The 15,996-nt window shown below is 48.6% G+C and overlaps 1 protein-coding gene across 1 annotated transcript in view; it reads left to right on the forward strand.

Annotated features, from left to right (window-relative positions):
• Positions 1-13,321, forward strand: part of LOC149336275 (corticotropin-releasing hormone receptor 1-like) — a 156,694-nt gene extending 143,373 nt beyond the window's left edge. Inside the window, exons 6-11 of the mRNA XM_089554690.1 lie at positions 2,267-2,423; positions 9,135-9,265; positions 9,399-9,487; positions 10,240-10,378; positions 11,181-11,222; positions 12,998-13,321. Of these exons, the coding sequence (XP_089410816.1) occupies positions 2,267-2,423; positions 9,135-9,265; positions 9,399-9,487; positions 10,240-10,378; positions 11,181-11,222; positions 12,998-13,321 (882 nt within the window). The remainder of the gene's footprint in view (positions 1-2,266; positions 2,424-9,134; positions 9,266-9,398; positions 9,488-10,239; positions 10,379-11,180; positions 11,223-12,997) is intronic.
• Positions 13,322-15,996: the final 2,675 nt, after the last annotated feature.

Genomic DNA, 15,996 nt, shown 5'->3' on the forward strand with positions numbered 1-15,996 from the left:
GCGCAGTGTTACTGCTTGAGTCACTGATGTGTGGTTAAAATGTTAAGCTTCGCCTCTACGAGTGGAACGCGACAGCGTCTTGCAACGCTGCCAGGGAGTCCACAGAACGCCATCGCCCATTCGGCTCTACGCCTTGCTCGACGGTAAATTGGTTTTTGAGGGAAGGAAATGTATCTCTCTCGCATATCTCGGTGGACACCAGAACCTCGCCTAAGGGAAGGGAGAAAGATGGGAGTGAACGAAGACGCCGTATTAGCTAGACGCGCTTTTCTTCGGTAGGAGGTGGTCAACCGGTCGCAAGTTCCAGCTGCGGCGCGCTAAAGAGCCGACTTGGTGCCGCATCTCTCGCTCTGGTATGACGTCAGTAGTCACATGACCGACCACCGACCGTGAAGGGTAGGCTGCGGTACCGCGAAGAGGCGACACCTGGCGTAGTATTGCTTTCGCAATAAAATGCATTGCGTTCAAAACTTTCCAACGGGCAAGGCGTCGCGCTGAACGGGCGATGGCGTTCCGTGGTTTCCCTGGCAGCCCTGCAACACAATGTCGCGATCCACTCCTAGAGGCGATGCAATTTTTTTTCTTTCTTAATTATGTAGGCACTATCGATGACGTCATGTGGTCAAGTGGGGGGTGCTGGTCCGTTTCTCGTTGACAGTCGGTAAACGCCGAACTTTCTTACTGATTAGCCATATAATGTTCTCGCATTAATAATTTCGATCACCTGACGATACCTAACGTGCACTGACATCGCAAAGCAGACGGGCGCCTTTTGCGTTTCGCCTTCATCTAATCGCGGCCGCCGCGTTCGGATTTCAAGCCGGGTACTCCGCCTCAGTATCGGGCTCTAACCACTGAGCCACCGCGGCGGGTTAGGAAATGGGAGGAAGGGCTCGATGTAGAGGAAAATTAGAGAAGGGCGAGTTAGAAATGGTTTGGTTTTGGTTTTATGGGGTTTAACGTCCCAAAGCGACTAAGGCTATGAGAGACGCCGTAGTGGAGGGCTCCGCAAATTTCGACCACCTGGGGTTCTTTAACGTGCACTGACACCGCACAGTACACGGGCCTCTAGAATTGCTGCTCCAAAGAAATTCAACCGCCGCGGCCGGGATCGAACCCGCGTCTTTAGGGTCAGCAGCCGAGCACCATAACCACTGAGCCACCGCGGCGGCCCGAGTCAGAAATGGAGATGTGAAATACAAAATTCATAAGCTACTGCGCAGACGCAACACCCTGGGGAAGCGGAGCGGTGTCTGGTCATCCTTCAGTAGTGATTATCGCTCTCGGAATGTATACCTGCTGTGCAGTCAATTTAATTAATTATGCGAAAGCATTTCTAGACTACGTCGGCGGGGTCGTGTCCGCAAAGCGTGTCACGAAAACATGTCCGCGTCAGTTGTGACGTTCTCAGAAAAGGTAGCGTGAAACGAATGTTTTTAATCGATAGAGCATGATGTGAGGATGATGCCCCCAAAAATTATGTAATTCGGATGATTAGTTAATTAAGGGTCAATAATGTCAAAAACGTCGGAAAAGCGCGGATGTCGATATAGTGAGTGTACGGTAAAACAGCACTGGATGGTAAAATAGTATAAAATCATGCAAAAGCGAGAAATAAAAGATCGAAATGAATTGAAGAGTGTTTGATGAATTAAAAGTAATCAGTTGAAAAGTTTGATGGACGTGCAGTAATTAGGGAATTTATTATAAGCAAAAGTCAATTGACTGTTGAATAGGCTGGACGGGTATATATTAAACGGGAGGGAACGAAGGGTGGCGCAAAATTTTAAAACTCAAAATGGTTTATTGTTTATGGTTCATGGGGTTTAACGTCCCAAAGCGACTAAGGCTATGAGAGACGCCGTAGTGGAGGGCTCCGGAAATTTCGACCACCAGGGGTTCTTTAACGTGCACTGAGATCGCACAGTACACGAGCCTCTAGAATTTCTCCTCCAAAGAAACTCACAATGGATGATTAAGCTGAAAAGAGGGTATAATCAGAAAAATTGATAAATAACTTGCTACCGCATTCCTCCACGTAAGCCCTCAGTATTTTTTAATCAATATGGAACGAGGTTTCTGGGTATATATCGGGCAGTATACAAATAGAATGAAGAAGTAATGGTCGGAAAGGGTTGGAAAGAAATGGTTTATGGCAGAGGTATGCGCCTTACTCTCAAATGTTCTAGTGGTCACTTGGCTGTGCTTGCGCGAGAAAGGAAGGACGTCCGTGTCAATCACACCACCCCTTTCCCTCTCGTCGCAGCCGGTGCTGTGCAAGTGCGTCCTCTCGCTGAAGATGTACGCTGCCACGGCCTCCATCAACTGGATGTTCGTCGAGGGGCTGCTGCTGCACTCGAGGGTGGCCGTGTCGGTGTTCCGCCAGGACGCCCCCTTCCGCCTCTACTACGCTCTCGGATGGGGTGAGACGCCTCCTCTCTGCTTGGCCACACTTTCTACACACAATAGAAGATGCTCGAAATTATTAAGCCGAGAGCCTCTATAGGCTCATGACTCCCCGTCGTGTGCGTCCGCAGTTCTCCCACCCTAACTGTCAATCAAATTGATGACGTCAACAACATGACGTAGTATGTCGTAACACGAAATTGTCACACCTCAGTTGTCAAATAAAAACGATGATTCATTAACATGGCGTGGTATGTTGGGACACAAAAGTAATGAACTAAAATTAATTATTTTTAATTGATAAATTAATCATCAAAAACTGATGACGTCATCAAATAGCGTAATATTTCGTAACCTGAAATTTGCTACACATGCGCGTGACGTCACCTATGACGTCATCATCACAGTCTATATATGGAGAGCCCACCGCCGCTCTGCAAAACGGGTAGCAACAGGGGCAGCTACAGGGGCAGGAACAGAGACGGGAATGGCTCTCGCCTGATCGCACTTTAGTAAGAACAAAGTGCCCCCTAGATTTTTTTCCCGGAGCCCTCCACTACGGCGGCTCTTCTTATTTTCTTTCACTCTCTCCTCTCTCACCTCTCCCGCGGCTCGGTTGAGGCCTCCACAGAGATCAAGATAGTTACCGCGTTCTTCCTTTAATCAAAATCAATTTGTCACCCAATTTTATAGGAAGACGACAGACACTTCGAGCAGCGAGCGCGGCTCTCGCTTTGCGGCCGTGTACGATACTGTCATGTGGCTGTGACGACAGGCACGGCAGTATATGGCAAATAGGCTGGCGATGAATTCAATCAGTTTAATGGGAGAAGCTTTGCTTATTAAAAATAGGCAGTGGCTTAGCTCGGCTATGCCAACACATACATAGCGAAAGCTAAGTCGTCGTTCGTACTACCGCCTCAACTGTGGTTGCGGCGCACGCGAGCTTTCTTTTTCCATCCTTCGACATGTTATCGGGCATGCGACACAGCTGGCGAAGCGAGCGGAGACCAGCGCAACGACGAGGCGCGCGGTGTGACGTCACGCCAGATGGCGCGGTGAGCGCGCGGCGTCCGCCAGCTGCGACGGTTGCTAGACAACCGCTCAAGGTCGATCTCTGTGCCTCCTCGGAGCACCGCCACAGCGAAACCACAAGAGGCCGCTGACGCGGCTGCCCGAGCGCTTACTCACCGGGCTCCTCATCCCAGCTCTTCTGGCTCGGAGACTAACCAGCCGCTGCTGCGATTCAGGGAAATATTAACACATTATAGCGACAACCACCGCCTTTTCCCGGCCCCTGCAAAAGGACTGAGTAAGACGGAGGAGCGAACTTTAAGGCGCCTGCAGACAGGTACTCTACTCTGTCCTGCAATAATAAAACATTACGATCCTAACACGGATGGGCGATGCCCACACTGTGGGGAGACCTGTGATATCTTCCACATGGTGTGGGCATGTACTCAAAATCCCCACCTCCCCCCTTCCCCTACCCCTTCCAGAGAGGCATGGGAGACTGCCCTCCTCAACTGCTCCTCGCTTGAGTCCCAAAGGGCTCTGGTGAAACGGGCGCGAGACGGGGCCTCGTCGTGCGGTGTCCCGGACTAGGGACGCCGACCATGTAGCGGGGCCACTCTGTGGCTTCCAAACTCTTTTTCACAAAATAAAAGTTTTCACCACCACCACCACCACAAGTTAGTGGCCAATGTAGCTTTCGATACAAAAGTAGGCAACGCGGTGGAGGCGATAGCAGCAACCACACTCGCCCTCATCGGTCTAAGGATGCGCGTCGTTGTCGGCTGCGTTCTATTTAAGGATGACTCAGAACATTGCAGACCAGGCGCTGAAACGCCAACAACTATGCTGGACGTCGTACAAGCTGCTATGTGTGATCGGGGCCCTTACGCAGTGGCTGTAACAGGTTCCACGAAGGATAACAGAACAATAAAACCGTGTGCAGGTAAAGACTTAAAAAACAATGCAACAATGTAGCGGAAAAACCGTCACACATGATTTTCTGTGCCACGCAGAATACAAAGAAAAAGTAAAACCAGAAAGTTGGGCAGCTTTGTGTTTTATTCTTCAAAATGCTGTCAGCGCTCCACACGGAGACAAACCCGCCGCGGTGGCTTTATGTTTACTGCTATTGAGCTGGAATGCCCGGGTTCGAACCTGTCCGCGGCGGCCGTGTTTCGGCGGCCACGATGACGTAATCTGGGATTTTTGTAACCACTTTTGCGGTCAACGATGACAACGCCGGATTTCATTGCTGGTGAGCCATATAAAGCTTTCGCATTAAAAAGATGATCACGAGAGGCAGACAATACATGCGCTAGGTTCCAACTGATTTTATGTGTTGCACATGCAGCTTTTTGTAATGTGCCAGCATAAAAAACACCGCTCGCAATGTGCTCTGCGCTGCCGAAATAGCAAGAGTCATGTCCGCTGAGCTGAAAACTCCAAAAAGAAAGGAAAAAGGAAGACTTTCCCATGAAATACGAAGAGAGAGATGAAAAAAGATTGCTTTTTTTCGCACAAAAACTTTGTGGCCATATGCCTTGCCACTCTTTTTCCAGATTGCTGTCATTTTACTAAAATGATGCGGAGACAAGCTCTGTCTAAGTAGCTTTCGCGCTCATTCCAGTGTTTTTCAGTGACACCAATGCGTAAGAAGCCCATAAGAAATGGTAATGAGTAACGGCATGGGAAAAGGTCACGTGAAATCTTATGCGATTCTTCTGTATTTTATTACAAGGTCAAAATCGCTGGCACAAGCAACCAGAGAGGCTGATGGCCTAAACGTATGGAAATCTTGGAAGCATCTGAAAACAATTTTTTTCTTTTCTGGCTTCGTAGTGACTTTCTGTCACGGACTGCACCAAGATTACACCAAAAACTCAGCACTTACTTTTGCTGGAGATGATTGATGCTTACTCAGAAATTACAACTCAGTCTCTGCTGACCAGCACCGAGCAACTTTCAGTCGTGCAAGCTCACTAAATTTCACTAAAATTGAAATATGCAAAAACGAAACGGGTCTTAGTTTTGAAGGCGACGTTTCAGGACTCCTCAGTGATGGGCACGTCGCCAGCCTCACATAGTCTGGCGTAAGGTTTGGAAAGTTGAGAATGCTGCTCCTGTTGACGAATCTCACAGCCCGTATACTCGGCTCATCACCGCCTGTACCAAAAATCCCGCGGGCTATGTATTCTTGTGGATATTCTAAGTCGTCTTCGAGTGAAGACTGAAGGTTATTTCTGAGGGTAAGCGTCCATCGACCAGGCATTCCAGCAAAGCGATCTAACGGTGCCGCGGAAAGAGCAAGATCAAACGACAACGTAAACACCAGATCGAGCAGCTGCTCATAGCAGGACTGCGTGCAAGATGCATTGCCTTCGTCACTTTATTCTCACCATCAGCAGCGCAGCTGCGCCCGCACTGTGTTGTATGGCAGCTTTTTTGTTCACATCTGATTTTCTCAAGGTCACTCAGAAAACTCGATGCCTGCGCCCCCAAGATCAAGAACAGAGAAAACGCAGTTGATAGCAACAAATACGGAAAAAAAGGAAGGCACGAGGATTAACGTGCGTAGGAGACAGGACCACATTGAAATGCAGTTGCCTAATAGCCAGCACATTGGTGATGGCCACCTGCTTCCCTTCTTCTCGGCCCCAAAACAAACATGATCTTTCGATATAGGCTCATTGCAAGTTCACCACCGTGTGAAATCAAACACGCCGCAAGTTACTCAAGAGTGAACTCTCCTTCGTGTTGCAAAGGCACTTGGTTACGACATTCGATTGAATCTGCGGTGCGGAAAGGGCAGAAAAATCAAACATGTGTCCATGAAGAAAGCAGCGTTGGAGATTTCTGCTTCCTCGATTATACGTTCTTGAATGCGCTTGCACTGCATAAAGACATCGATTCCCTCTGAACTCCACAGAATTCGAGCTCTGCGAATGACGCAAAGTATCGTAAAGTTCCTTCAGGCAACGGGAGAATGAAAAATGACGGATTCGCAATTCGCTACAGGGATGCCCTGGTATATGGGTGCCGATTCTCCAAACTTTGAGATGGGAGCACCATGCAGCATACCGCTTTTCATTTTTAATGATTTTTTAATGTCCCTGCGCACTGCTAAACTACCTCACGGGGTTGAAACATGCCGGTTAACAAATTATGTCCATATTCAGGTTAATAACAGCACAGCGAATGATGGACAGCAACGCGATAGGTGTGACATTAGGAGACAATGCAGCCTGAAGGTATTCCAGTTGGGATTAAATATCAGAAACGCACAATCATCGGACATGTAACGCGTAGAACTCATCGCAACCGCTGGTCTCATACAGCAGCGGAATAACATTAAAGCAAAGCAGACGCCGACCAAAAAAAAAAAACAAAAGAGACATACTCGCAAACATACTCAAAAGAGACGACGTTCCGGCCCCCGAACAGGAAGCGCAGCGTCGTTTTTTTTTTGTCTGTTTGCTTTTTCCTTCTAGCCGGCGTCCATTTTAGGTGTCAATATGATTGTCCCGACCAGACGAGACTTGAACCAACTGTCGGCTTCAGTGTCAGAGTAAATAACAAGGGGAGAAAAATAATAATGGAGGTTACCGGGACCCACAGAGTGACACGAGATTGTTATATTTGCTGCAGTAACGTCGCGTCTAACGTGAAGCAGGAGTAATTGGAGGCCAAAGGGCCAGTAGTCGAAGCGGGAGAGTTGAGGGAAAACTGGAAAAAATCATATAACAACCCACGCGAGGCGCATGTTGCTGAAGGCATCTTACAGAAATCTTTTGCTGAAGACATCTTTTGCTGAGACACCTTTGTTCCATAGTACTTTCTACACAAACAGATATCGCTTTTAAAAAAAGAAGATAAAGAAAAGTAATCGCAAGAAGAGGAAGGTTAGGGCCATTTTTGTCACGTCGCCCGAAAGCTCCCGGGATGCCGGCACCGCCTAAGGCTGCCAGCAAACTTTATCGTGGTAGCACATCATCATCATCATCAGCTTGACTACGCCCACTGCAGGGCCGAGCCCTCTCCCATGTCTCTCCAATAAGCCCTATCCTTCGCCAGTTGCGGCCACCGTACCCCCGCACACTTCTTACTCTCATCCGCCCACCTAACTTTCTCCCGCCCCCTGCTACGCTTGCGTTCTCTTGGAATCCAACCTTTTACCCTTAACTGTTATCTTCCCTTCGCATTACATGCCCTGCCCAAGCCCATTTCTTCCACGTGACTAAAAGTGAGAAATAGACGCGAAACTCGTGAGTGAGTGAGTACGAATGCTCAGGGTGACACGACTGCGAAGAAGTGTCGTTACAAACCTCTACTTGAGCGGCCTTCAGCCCTCCACTGTGCTGCACACAAATAGCGACGCGGCGAAAACGGAATACGCGAAAACAGAGGCGACTCTGTTCCCTGGCTACTGCTGGCAGCGGTCGCATTTCCAATAAATGCCGCTGAGGTGGCGCTGCGGGCGTCCTTTCATCTGTCACCCCGGTTTCAGCGTGTCTCAGTGAAAAAGTGTGGCGGCCAATTTTTCGTTCGCCTTATCTGTCTTCTCCTGCATTCTCCGGTCGTTCTACGCGTAGGCTTTTCAATGAGTCTCGAGTTGCCCACTTACAGGCATCCGCCCTCTTTCTTCCTCCGTGCATCCATTTTCTCGGAAACGAGACTGCTACGTCGCTCGGGTAATATAGGTTGAGGCTTGAATGCGCGAATTCCGCGCCATTTCAAAGGACACTTCAGAGGCACTCTTTTCTTGAAGGCGGCACAGAAAGTGGCAGACGCATGAAGTCCTATATACACATTCCTTTGCTATATGCGAAGACGATCGCTCACTATGTGGAATGCCGCGTCAGCGGCTGCTGCTAGATCGCATCAGGGGCGTCCTCTTCTGTGTGTTTCTGGTGAATGCATATTTCCAGATAAATTTAACTTACTTTGCATCTCATTTTTCACTGAAATGTAAGCTTTAATATAAATCCCCCGGCAATTCTCGAACGATGCTCCCTCGTCCTGTTCTTAGTATCACTTAGCTAGAAATAAATAAAGCAAATCTACAACTAGGTAAGCAAGTTTACAGTCTGGTCGTTTTCTTCGGCAAAGAAACAATATAACGCACATTGTAATAAGGCCATACTCTTGTTTTTGCGTTATATTCTTTTAAGCTGCATATTTCTCCGGCTTTTCCCGATAACATCGTTCACTTCGCTCTTGTTCCCCGAAATATTGTGTTTGCGGAAATCTAAGTATACTCTATAGTGCTCTTTTGCTGCAGTAAGCCACTCAGTGAACACTTTTTAGAGCGAGAACTTCACGACCAAAGCTGAAAAATCCATTCTACCGCTGAAGCCTGACCTTGAATTGACCTTGTGAGATTAAATAAAGTAAATAACTAAATAAAATTGCCACGACTAGGTATCGAACCCCCGGCGGCGTGATCAGATCAACTTCGCTGGTCTGTGCACGAGAGAACAATGCTTTAGCCGCAGCCGATCACGCCTCGTGTCAGACTGCAACACACTCTCGCGCTGTGCACTGCACGTCGTCGTCTTCGTTGACTAGTACTACTATCGAACTGATATCGTCGCCAGACGCGCCGGTGACCCAGCAAAGCAAAACCAGAGCCAATCAGACTAGACACGTGCTTTCACACGTCTACACGGTTTAACTATGTTAAAACCAGACCACTTTTTTGCTTTGTGTGCTCGCAGGACTGCCCCTCGTGTTCATTCTGGCTTGGGCGTACCAGACTCAAAAGGAGCTGCGCACGGCATGCTGGGAAGGCTATGGGTCAAGCCCCAACGTCTGGATTCTCATCGCTCCCCGTCTGGTCGCTATACTGGTGAGCGAAGATTGCATGCAGTTCGAAAGGGAGCGGTCGCCCGTGCTACCGGTATCGTAAACCATTGCGTAAATCGATGTCTGGATCAGTGTATTCTAAACAGGCACATTGCATTTTTTTTTTGTTGGGACAGGTGAATTCGGTGTTCCTCGTGAACATCGTCCGGATCCTGGTCTCACGGGTGAAGCCCAGTGCTTCATCGGCGGAAACGACGCAGTTCAGGCAAGATCCCACGCTGTTCTTCTTCAACGTTTCATGACACTGACTCGTTGATAATCGTTATATTTGTCACATCAAGCCCAACATTCTTAGACTAAAATGTTGAATTTTGGAAAATTGCAGGGCACTTTCTGGAAATATTAAATGTAATGGTACATACTTTCGATGTGTAGCAAAATTTTTATTTAAATTTTTTTTCCATCGCTCGCATCGAGAAGTTAAGACTGCCATAGAAAACCAATGGGGAACGCCTTTGACGATAACATAAACGTTAACAGCAAAAAACAAAATCCTAGCCTGCCGACAGGAGATTTGGGGATATATTAATTGATATAGAGAAATCTTGCAATATATCAGCACATTGCGCTGATAAACTATTTGCCGCTCAAAAAAAGGTTTTGTTCGGAAGTGTTGGGTATGAACCAGCAAGAAAACTGTAAGAAAGTAGATTAGTTACAACCTTTAATTAGACTGTGCGCTTCAGGTTCTTTTCATTTGAAGGCACGCAGTTTCATATCTGCACCTTCGCTGTTCCCAACCCCTCATCTTTGTGATAAACGGGTTTCGAACGCTCTCAATGAAAGCACCGATCCATTGATTTGAACAACAGAGGCATGCGTTAACGATTAATCGTCACCAATTAAGCGCATTTCCTAGGGCTACTATCCAGAGTGCATTGCGGAAATGAAAATTTCGGGCCCACCAGCGGAAGCGCTGGCAGTATGGTTTCACCATTCTAAACTGCCTCCTTGCAGGAAAGCCATCAAGGCCACGGCGCTCTTATTTCCCCTACTCGGCATCACTCACCTGCTGTTCTGCATCAACCCTCAGAACGAGACTATGGGTCTCAGGGAGGCCTACATGATCATCAACGCCATCCTACAGTCGTCGCAGGTGATTGGCTCCCGTTGGTCACGTCTTAACGTCTTTTGTCCGCTCTCCACGGACGGACAAGAAGCCTCCCTCCTCCCCCCTCCCTCCCCATAGCTGCTTGGTGCAGATACGAGGCGGGTTACCAGCTATGGACTTCTCTCCTATATACAATGAGGACCGCTGCTATGTTCACCAGTGAACTGTGGAAGCTGCTGCGAGCACTTCCTCGTAGAACTGGAGAGAGTTAGATACGAATATCCCGCATTCTCACGCAGTGCAAAAAACACGTGTTCGAATGTCGTGAAAAAGTGCAGATATTGCGTTGACCACGTCCATATATATAGTCAGAAACAACTCCAGTAAGAAGCGGAAAGTGCCCCTCTAAGCAGGCCTCTCCAGCCAATGGCGTCCAACGATTGCCATCAGGTCGCGGCCCACCGCGTTGCATTCGTTAGATTACAACTTCTAGCAACCGTTACGGTGGAAAGCGATTGAGCTCGGCACCATGACAATAAGCTGTGGTTGAAAGGCGTTCTTTTGATTGGCGTTGGTTCTTTCATTCTAGCATTGCATTCTTTGTATGATGGTTGGAAGACTCGCGGCTCACATCAGTATCATTCTACTGAGACAGCAGCCGAGTGCTGTAGATTTTACCGAGAGTAAATGCTTGCACATTGTTACGCTGCCCGCGTAAAAAAAATATCCCCATGCCGCATAATGCAGTCAGTCCGTGTACAGGTCACTGCCTCCTATAACAGACTGAAGAAAAATCTACACTTTCTGCTCTCTTTCTCTCTCTATCCCTTCCTTCGCTGCTACGCAGGGGATATTCGTGTCAGTGCTGTACTGCTTCATGGACTCGGAGGTACGCCATCTTGTATTTCACCCTTTTTTTTTATTTTGATCGATCATGTAACTTTCGTAATCAGATGAACCTAGAGCAAGCTGGCACCGATAGGCTAAGCCTAGTCGCCACTAAGCGGCCCATGCACCAAGGTTGAGCATGTGGTTTAATTAGTTTTAACCAGCACTTACTTACTCGGCGCTGTATGTTAAAGAACACTAAAAGTCGATAATCTTACAGCGAATTAACAGTCCAATCTCATGAAGGCACATATTAGCTGCCAACAATGCCGCAAGAAAAATGTACAGATTTTTTTCATTCAAAAGGGTGACGATAGTTTTCGTTTAGCTGAAATATATTCTATACAAGTCCCTTGATTTGTACCTCTAACTTTGTTACTCTTCCCCACGGTGCCGTTTCCGGAAGGCTAATGTTTCGTTCTCGTCACTTATTTTACACTCCCGCGCATCTCTGAGAATCTTCTAACAAATTCTTTCTTAAACGCATATATTTGGTACCTCCTTGCGTGAACTGGCTAACTTCAAAGAAACTATATTAGACAGTTATAGCATTGCGCGATCTGCGCTCATCTACCGTTATCCGCTTCCGCGAGGCACCACTGCGCACGCGCTGATTGGTCCCGATGCGGCAGGCGTGCACACAGCTGACGGGCACGTGGCACAATCTGGCGCGCTAAGGAAGACCTGCGCACGCGCAGCGGCGCCCCATGGAAGCTAATCACGGCAGATGATCGCGGATGGCGCTATGCTACAATTCTCTATCATCTAACAATGCAGTGACGACACACGTCGGCGCCCCTCGAACACAGCTGCGGCCTTCGACTCTCGTGACGCAGAGATGGACATCGCGACGGCGGTATTGCACACAGCTTAGCCCCGTTTCACGCGCTGCGACTAGAACGAAAATATTCGGCGTAGTCTGTGAGGCAGAGAATTCGGTCGGGGGGACACGCAAGGTTGCCTGATTTCCCCCCATGATTAAAGGCGAGAGAAACTCTACATGCATGTGTTGATAATGTTATAACCAGCATACTTTTAGATGCAAGGCAATATTTCGTATTTTTGATTAGAATAAAGTTTTGCTTCTGCCGCAGCAGCACCGCCCACGTGACCCCACGTCGCACGCCATGTCGGCGCTTTGCATTGGTCAGTTGCAGAGCGGGCACACCGACGCTGCGATTATATTCCAGCAGGGCGGAAATCCTTAGTAAGCTGACTGCGGTTAGACCCACAGCCCTCCAAGTCACACACGGGCAAAATTCGCAGCTTCGCAGGCGAAAATCGCATGCATGTGAAACGGGCTGTATAATAATCACCTTGTTCATCTTGCAGAATGTGAAGGACGTTAGTTATTAGCACGTTATGCAGCTCTTCAGCAGCACATAGCCACAAAGGTTGGAGTAATCATCAGTGCCAGTTTCGGCTGCGCTAATGTTCTGTGATTAATTGCGCTTCGTGGCCGTTTTTTCAACACACAAGATCCCTTAGACCTCCACACACCTGTTTAGAGCAATCGAAAGGAGTGCTTCGCTGCACTTTAGTGGCCTGTTTTGCTGTCTACAGGGCTCGGTGTAGGTTTTCGTGATACGAGCAGTTAACCACGGTCTATATAGAAACGCATGCACGAGAAAATATCCTTCTGAGCCACAGGCAACTCGTAAACGAAGCCCACAGTGGGCCTATTACGCGCCTGTGTGGGTACCCATCTAGCCCTTGAATGTCATCGTACTGAACACGTCAAGAGCGTACACCGCAGTTCATATTGCTGATACGCAGGTGCAGACCGCGTTACGCAACGCCTACCTGCGTGCAGCGGCCCGCCGAGACACGCGCAAAGTCAGCACCTCGTCCCGGTCCTGGAGGTTCTCCAGCAGTCGACGATGCAGACTTACAAGCTCGGTCATGTCTCCGCTCTCGTCTGTGTCCAGGAAGCTACAGCCCGCGTCACACGCAGCAGCGAACGACACCCGAAGCAGAGGAAGCAGACACGGCGACATGGACGCCAAAGTTGCCGCCCTACCGTGTCAGTGCCGGAGCAAGTCGAAGCCAAATGAGTGTGGACGCTGCCACGACGGGACGGTCGATGTATTTCACGTGTAAAACACCTGAAACAGTCATGTGCAATGCATTTGGGTTGTGTACAAAGGAAGGTCTTACGTCTCGTTGAATTTACTGGTCTGAGGCGCTCAACAGTCATTCATACGCACAAAAGAAATTGACTGTGGTTTAGCTCTGGTTAAACCCGGTAGAGTAGCGGGAGGTACAGGGTCCGTCAAAAGTTCCCAGGCCACATGGGCCGCTTTTTATCGGTATATCCTGGCACTTAAGATTCCGATAGAGCTATCGAGGTTCTCAGGTGGTAGAACGATCCTTCTTCTATTCTCTACAGATATTTTGAGCTTCGAGGGTATCTCAACAGCCCGACTATGCTGCTCAAAAGCAAACCCTGTGGCCTTGGAACTTTTGACGGACCCTGTACATACCCCTGGCTACGCTTAGGTTTCGCTTGAAAGTAAGACACATGGTTTTGCGTAACGGCTTGAACTGTATTGCTTATACTAATGAAGACGCTCCGGTGGTCAGTAAAGTAGTGAGACTAGCACACAACCGACGAGGCGGGCGGCGTCTGCTCCGCCGTCGGCCCAGCGGCGAGGCGCGCGGCGCGCACACCAGCTGCGTGTTCTGACGTCACTCCGCGCATGCGCACAGCTGGCGGTGCGCGGTGCCACTGCTCAGCGCGCAGACACGCTGACCTCGAGAAGCGACTGGCGTAGTGTAGCTCTCGCTACAAACTTGACAGACGATTACGAGTCAGTAATGCGAAAGTTGAGCGTAGGTCTTTAAAACGCCACCTACCACAGCTGGAAGGTGGCGTGTTACGATGCTAGTCGCCCTCTGGGATCTTCCCGTGGCAGCCACCATCTGATTTCGGAGGAATCAATTTCCTCCGCTCTCACCTTGGCAGGTGGCGTTTCGGTCTGCTACTTCCTGCCAACACACCACCTGTCACATGCCTACACACAGCACCTGCCATGTGGAGTGTTACGCCGACGATGACGGCGACCACAACGCGGAACACAGGAGCGGGCGCCTAAGAGCTGCGCTCTGAAGTAATCCTATTTTCAAGCAGGCTGAAATACAGGCCTCTTGAACTAGAGCAAAACAGCACACAGACGGGATGGGACGATGCGGAAGGAACGAGTACACAAACCATTTTGTCAAAACTCTTAATTTACTGTCTTCGTTCGGCGAACACTATGTGCATAGCCGTGAACTGCGGCGGGCATCTCTAGTTCTGGACACATGAAGCGGATTCAACGACCCCGCTCTGTACAACAGCTGTCTTTGGTGGGGTTGATACCCAGGTGAGCGTTGTAGTAGCGCACCTGTACGGTGGGTTGCAGTATAGATATCACGTACCTTCGCCGATTAATGGCTGGGTCCATTGAAAGAAAAAACAGAAATGGCGTGATGCAAAAGTTTCATTTCAATCTGTTCTGTGATCTGCCACAAGGATAACTGGGCCCCAAAGACGCACATCATAGTTGATCGTACTGAATCCCCAGAATCTACAAAAACAAAGTAAGCAATGTTAACTGTATTACCTGTCGTCGTCCCGTTTCTTTTTACCCATCTGTCTATCAAAAAGAAGCAAACATGTCTTCCCTACGTGTCACACCCGGATAATCAAAGCAACTTTTCTTTTGACGCCACAGTGGAAGAATGGCAGGGCACCTGCATCAGTTGATTACTCCAGAGCAGTCAAATAAAGAAAAGCCATCTTTGAGGTTACAAGAGTATAAGGAGCCGAAAGGTTGTCACTTAATGATGCGCAGGGTGCACGCAGTAAACAAAAGTGTCATTCGTGCACCTGCTGTCTCTGGTGCAAATAGTGATATCGACAAAGAGTTTTTTATTACAGGACAGAACTGAATGAGTCTATTGTGTTCATAAATTTTGAAAAATAAATACATTGTCTTACTAATTACCTTTCTTAAATGACATTTACTTTCACTGAATTAATGTCAACCGCTTTACTCGAACCCGTTGCGCCTTAAAAGTCCCCCTGACCACCCTCTGGTTGAAAAACACCGGTGGTTGTGAGACGTCACCTCGGACCACACGGCCGCAATCTTGAGTTGTATTCGACTGCAGTGTTTTGCAGATACCGTCATCGACACTCGATCTACGCACTGCGCTTGTTCATTTAAAACTTCCAAACCTGCTCAGGGTCCCTTAAAGTCATACTGCCGAGGCATGTCTTCACACGGTACTACTCATACTTGCGCCTTATAACAAACATAAACAATATTCGCATTTGCTTCTTGAGCGTCAACCAATATAATGTTCCGCAGAGCCATGATCCCGGTGCGCTCTCTCGAAGGTAGTGTAATGGCGTGACTTCGACTGCAGAGCAGCCTCTGCATGATGTCCTTTAAGTTATCCGAAAATTAACATCAGTCATTGGTGGGCCAGTTCACTGGACCTAGCACGTTGTCTAACATTTTTCATAAAAAACATTACCACTACTGTCCTGCTGGAAGATAAAGATGTGTATAAAGATGTGCATCTCAAACTCTACCCCATTAAAGTAAAAGCGCTTCCAATGAGCATCATTAGGTTTGCGTTCCTTGTCCCTCTTTATACCCCGCCGCGGTGGCTCAGTGGTTACGGCGCTCGGCTGCTGGCCCGAAAAACGCGGGTTCGATCCCGGCCGCAGCGGCCGAAATTCGCTGGAGGTGAAATTCTAGAGGCCCGTGTTCTGTGCGATGTCA

The sequence above is a fragment of the Amblyomma mixtum genome, chromosome 7 (genome assembly GCF_055824585.1).
Source record: "Amblyomma mixtum isolate Tamu chromosome 7, ASM5582458v1, whole genome shotgun sequence".
Classification (NCBI taxonomy): domain Eukaryota; kingdom Metazoa; phylum Arthropoda; class Arachnida; order Ixodida; family Ixodidae; genus Amblyomma; species Amblyomma mixtum.